At 39.1% G+C, this 6,000-nt stretch overlaps 1 protein-coding gene across 1 annotated transcript in view; it reads right to left on the reverse strand.

Annotated features, from left to right (window-relative positions):
- Window positions 1-2,443, reverse strand: part of LOC140501994 (V-type proton ATPase subunit S1-like protein) — a 39,894-nt gene extending 37,451 nt beyond the window's left edge. The window contains exon 1 of the mRNA XM_072606225.1: window positions 1,987-2,443. Within this exon, the coding sequence (XP_072462326.1) occupies window positions 1,987-2,171 (185 nt within the window). The 5' untranslated portion in view covers window positions 2,172-2,443. The remainder of the gene's footprint in view (window positions 1-1,986) is intronic.
- Between the last annotated feature and the right edge of the window lie 3,557 nt (window positions 2,444-6,000).

A 6,000-nucleotide genomic window follows, 5' to 3' on the forward strand; every position in this document is an offset into this window, starting at 1 on the left:
TTGGAAAATCCTTAGATTAAATTAGGTGATGCCTGGATCAGCTATTTTGGACTTTGGTAATGAGTGTCAGGTAAAGCTGTGATGATATTTAGACACAATAAATCCATCTTGCTTCTTGCATTCCTTTTTTAAAATTTTTTTTAAAAGTTAATGGATCTCAGGTTAAAAGTGTACCCAGCACTTTTAGTGGAAAGGAGGCCAGTCACAGAACTGGGAAAGGCCTAGAGTGACAAGGGATAGATGAGCCTGATTCAGAAATGTATGGAAATGCTGCTGGGTTCAGACTTAATGGCTTCCAAGAGACCACTGAGTCCCTAGCTACCAAGGGCCCCATATTTGGAGAGCATGCATCCCCCAGAATTTCCTCAGAAAGATGTTTAGAATACAGCTGTGACTAACATCTAAATCAACAGTTTGAAACCTGTGCTGGGCAGCACAGAGATCATGAGCAAAGGCCAATCTGACTTTCCCTTGCTTCATTTCTACTCATCCCAGAGGCCCCTAAATACATCTAATCCTCCCTCTAATAATTTAGCACTGTTTCTCGTCCATAAGGAAGAACAGGGCTTTGTATATCTCCAAGTCTTATTCTGCCTTCATTTTTTCTGAGCCATCATCTTTCTCTCAGGTTTCAGAATTTTCAATCATCACACAAATAAAACTGAAAAGCATCTTTAATTTCAGACATAATTTTACAAAGATATTTATACAATGAGAAGCAGCCTGGTGCTGTGGATAAAAGGCCTGGGTTGGCATCAGGAAGACTTCTGGATCAAGTCTTTCCTCCGACAAATGGTAGCTATGTATAAGTCTCCTGATCTCTTAAGGCCCCAGAAAATTCTCTAAATTTAGAAGTTACAAATAAGCTGCCAATCTGCCCTGGTGGAAGGAGCTTCCACATGTGAGAGCTCTTCACAAGGCTGAAATCATACACTTGGACCAAATATATTCGCATATACACATGTGATGCCGGCATGGAAGTGTTTCTGTCGTGTACATATGTATATATCACAGATCTGGACCAAATATGTATGTTTAAACACATGCATATACATATATACAAACCATATATAATATGCCACATATATACAAACCATATATAATAAATATATGTTGATCAAATGTTTGTGTACATATTTAGCCAAGACCTTTAAGATATACTTATGTAAAATTTTCAGCATAATATACAGTCAGTTATACACAACTCTTCTTTCAAGGAGTGCCTGTTACTAACCCAAAGAAGAACATTAGTTGATTTGAACATAACTGAGCACAAAAAAATACGTGAATTAAAATCTATGATAGTTTTTGTTTTCCTTCAGTTATTGATTCAAAGTTCTTTAAACACAACTTTAGACAGTTCACCATGTGTCCCTCATTGCCTGGTATATTCAATCACATAACTTCTGGGAAGCTGAATGTTACTGGCAATTGGGAAATATAAATTAAATAACAATTTTGGTAGTTAGCTTTTGGAAATGGATGCTATAAAAGTGAATCTTTTTTTGTAGTTTCATTCCATGGCTTCTGTCTACATTCTCCCTTAAGATACAAAAGAAAACTCCAAAAAGATAATGGAAATATAGATAACGTTTTTATCTGTCCCTTCTAATATACCTGTAAGGTGAGTAGTTAAAAAAAATTTAATATAAAAGAAATAGGAAGAATGCAATTTCAGGTGGTGTCATTTTTTGAAGACATATACATGCACACACATTTTATGTTATAGGATTATTTCTGATCATAGAATAATATCTCACAGCAGGTATGGTCCAAATTAGATTTTGTTTCAAGACACAGAGATTTATTTTGCCTAGAGTTCAGTATTTCTTAGTATTTGAATTTGTATTCATCAGATCTGCCTATTTTGAAATGCAATTAAAACTATAATCCGTACTGTGCAGATACAAAGTAATTGCAGAGCTCTAATTTCGCACATGCATCCACCCTCAGATGTGGGACATGAAGAGATGTAAAGACACTTACCTGATATTCATGCTTGCAAACATTTGATCTGCTGTCAGGGAAAATCCTACAGATAAAAAAATGAGTGAAAAGCGGAAAGAGGTTTTTCTTTCCATCAAGAAAAGAATCAGTTTCTTCACCCCAAGTACATCTGTTAATCCTTGAAAACAATCAGAGGAGACCGAGGGAGCGCTCCCTCCTGCCATGTGACTGAGAGCTCATTCCACCAATAACAGGCAGCCTTTGAGCTGGAATGTATTGTGCCAACAGGGGAGACCTTGTGCTGATACATGAAGAGAGAAATCAACCAGTTTTCTTTCAAATGCTTCAGCCAAATGAAAGAGGACCAGGAAGTGGATTACCTGGGGTGGGGGGAACATGACCACTGAGCTCCTTTTTAAAAATCACAGTGTTTTGACATTGTCAAGTGACTTTCAAATGAGGATCTCAAAGTGCTTTTGCAGAAACTATTAATTTTCACTTAATCTGGAAATGGAATGGTCAACCTGTAAACTACTATTTATGTGACTGGGTACATTTTCCTGGTAGATAAATAAGCCAAAGTTTCTGTGGTTTGCCCAAGGTCATACAAGCAAGCATCCTGACTCTCAGTTCCTTGCTCAATTCATTACACTCTATTTCCTTCCCAAACAAAAAAGGAAAAAAATCCTCTTTGAGCTGAGAAGCCTCCAGGAGGTAGCTTACATAATGTTTAGGATGGAAATGCCTGGATAACTTTAATTTGCAAAAGAAAAAAAACTGAAAGATGTTAAGTCAACAGCTGTGAAACTGGCAAACCCTGATCTTTAATTAACTCAAGTGCTAAAGTACTTGAGGTAGATATGGGTTAGAGGAAAATTAATTCCCAGTGAGATGATTTGCTAACTGTCAGAAAACCTGGAGGAGATCTTTACTGTATATTAATGCAAGTGGCAAGGGCAAACTGCAATAGTTTTAGTAAATTTGCAAAATGTGTAATAAAATTTATCATGGGGATTTTAATTTTTACTAAAAATAAAAGTCTGAGGCTAAAATTGTAACCAAGGGGAAATGTAAAGGGTTGGTTTTCAAATTACTTAACAACATATCAAGAATGTGTATTTGAAGAAATTTCTAAGGTTGAAAGAAAAGGTCAGTGTATAGAAGTGATTTAAGTGCTTAAGACAACAAAAATAAGCACAGTATTTACTAGGCTTTTCTGCCTCATTGGCTCCTACTCACAAACCTTTTTTTTCCAAGTGAGAAGGCACATTAACAGACACTTTTCAGAGGAAGAAATCAAAGCCATCAATAGTTCTATGAAGAAAAGTTCCAAATCATTAATAATTAGAAAAATGCAAATTAAAGCAGTTCTGAGAAATCATTTCATATTCCTCAGATTGAAGATGACAGAAAAGGAAAATGACAAATGCTGGAGGAGACAGGGGAAATTATGTACCCTAATATGCTATTGGTGGAGCTATGAACCATTCAGAGCTCAGTTCAACCATTCTGGAAAGCAACTTGGGACTATGCCCCCAAAAGCTGTAAAACTGTGTATACCCTTTGGCCCAGCAACACATCTATTAGGTCTATACCCCAAAAAGACAAAGAAAAAGAAAAAATATTCATAGTACAAAAATATTTATAGCAACTCTCTTCATGATGGTGAAGAAGACATTGAGGGAATGCCCATCAGTTGGGGAATGGCTGAGTAAGTTGTGGTATATGAATGTGATGGAATACTACCGTGCTATAAGAAATGATGAAGGTGAATGTTTCAGAAAAACCTGGGAAGATTCATATGAACTGATACAAAGTGACGTGAACAGAACCAGAACAATTTATACATTCAAAGTAATTTGTAATGATGATCAACTATGAAAGACTTAGTAACTTTGATCAATACAAGAATCCATTCCAAAGGACTTGTGATAAACAATGTTATCCACTTCCAGATAGAGAACTAATGGGCTCAGAGCACAGATTGACACACATTTTTCTCTCTTTCTTTCCCCAAAATGTGGCTAATGCAGAATTATGTTTTGTACAACTACATATGTGCAATGAGTATTGTATTTCTTGCCTCCTTAGTAGGTAGCAGAAGAGGTGGAAGGAGGGAAAGAAGTTGAAACTAAAACTAAAATTAATTTGTCCTTTTATCTGCAACATCTAGTACTGAGGAAAGCACATAGTAGGCCCTTAACAGATGAATGGTTGGTTGGCTACAATTTAATGTAGGACAATATTCACCGAAATAACCCTTAGTAAGATAGAGAACTAAGGTCTACATTTGTTCAGCCCTGCTCAGCAAAGGGAGACACACAGAGAGGTCAGCTGATACTGCAAACAGGATCAGCCAGGAATACTTCATGGGCAAAGCACTCTAGCACCCAGGGAGAGGCTATACATGAGCACAAGAGAAGATCCCAGATGCCTTCTGGCTACTCCAAGATCCATATGGAGCAGAACACTACTTAGTTCCAGGTCATAAATCTAGGGTGGACTGAGAAGGGGGCCAGTGCAGGGGAATAGGGTTTTAAGTAGGGAGGTCATGGGGAGTACACTGAGAAACCAGCGGCAGCGTTTTAGTTCAGATCTCAGGTCTTACTTAAAGCAGCTAGCCCAGTCTGCAGAGGAGTAACTAAGGCAGGAATAGCAGACCAACAGAAAACCTCTATTCTTCTGCTATTCTGAGCCACCAGAGCTTTCCAGCTGGCTGGTAGGGGCTGAGCCCAAAAGCAACCTATCATTTCTCAGACCTAAACCCAGGTAAGGGGCATACAGAGCTCAGTCCAAGAAGACAGCAATCAGAGTTTGCCCTGGGTCAGGTTGTTTTGGTTTCATGGTGTGTTGTGAGGGTGGTCTCTAATGAATTCACAGACTCAGACCATCTCCAACCCAAAGTAAAGGAACTTACTGAGAGAGAGGCCTCTCCAGCAGGCTGGCTTCCAAGAGGAGCCATTAATTTCAGTAAGACAAGATAGGCAATGTAATGATGCTGATTACACAGCAAAAATTATGAATATTAAAAAGGCATGAGGGGTTTGTCAAGAGATTACAGAATAGGGGAGGGGCCCCAGCCTTGGTGGAACTATGCATGTGATTATCCACAATGCCTATAGGAAAACGCTTTGTGGGGGAGCATGTGTGTATGATAAAGTTATTATAATATACCTCTCTGCATCATGAGTTCTCCTAAAGGACAGCTTTTGCTGCTCAGGTGCCTCCTTAAGGAAAGTCCCTTCTATTGTTTTGGGGTCCACATCATACTTGGGCATCCTCGTGGTGCTACTTTCTGATTGGCTGGCTATTGTGGTCCTGCTGAGATCAGATGCATGTGGTTGTGCTTAAGCGCATGAATGCACTTGCTATTTCTGTGAAAAATGTGAGGAATGGGGCTGGGGGCATTGGCTAGCTAGAAACAGTGGTTAGGATCCATCCCATGGACATGCCTGCTGTTCTATTGGGGCATGAGTTCATGGACGTGCGTGCTGTTCTAGAGAGGTTGTGAGACATATATGAGGAAGTTAGGACACTGAGTCAGGGGGAGGGGGGAGTGACTAGGTAGGGACAGCAGACCTGCTGTTCAGTGAGGTCTATGATTGAGTCTAGGGGCAATAGTGTGGTTAAAGCCTGGTTGTGTGGCTAAATCAGGACATGCCCTGCCATCTTGGGGAGGTAGAGGGAGAAAATTTAAAACTTATGGAAGTGGATTTCGAAAAGTAAAAATAATTAAATTTTTAAAAAATAAAATTATAGTATTTTTTGCATCCAAAAAATCAGGACATGCCTACTGTTCAGTGAGGCTCATAAGGAAGTTAGAATATTGGGGCTGGGGGTAGCTTTATTAGGATTCCCATCAGGACCACTTTGGGAGCACTGAAAGCTTGCAGATGCCCAGCCTGTCCTGGAGATCTTGGGATAATAATGCTCAAAACCTTCAAGAAGCAGAAACAGGACCAGACCACATCTTTCCCAAAGTGTGGCAGATTCAGCCCTAACATCAAATTCGAAGTCAGGCTAAAGTAGGCTGAAAGAATGGGCAAATAAAAA

The sequence above is a fragment of the Notamacropus eugenii genome, chromosome 4, assembly GCF_028372415.1.
Source record: "Notamacropus eugenii isolate mMacEug1 chromosome 4, mMacEug1.pri_v2, whole genome shotgun sequence".
Classification (NCBI taxonomy): Eukaryota; Metazoa; Chordata; class Mammalia; order Diprotodontia; family Macropodidae; genus Notamacropus; species Notamacropus eugenii.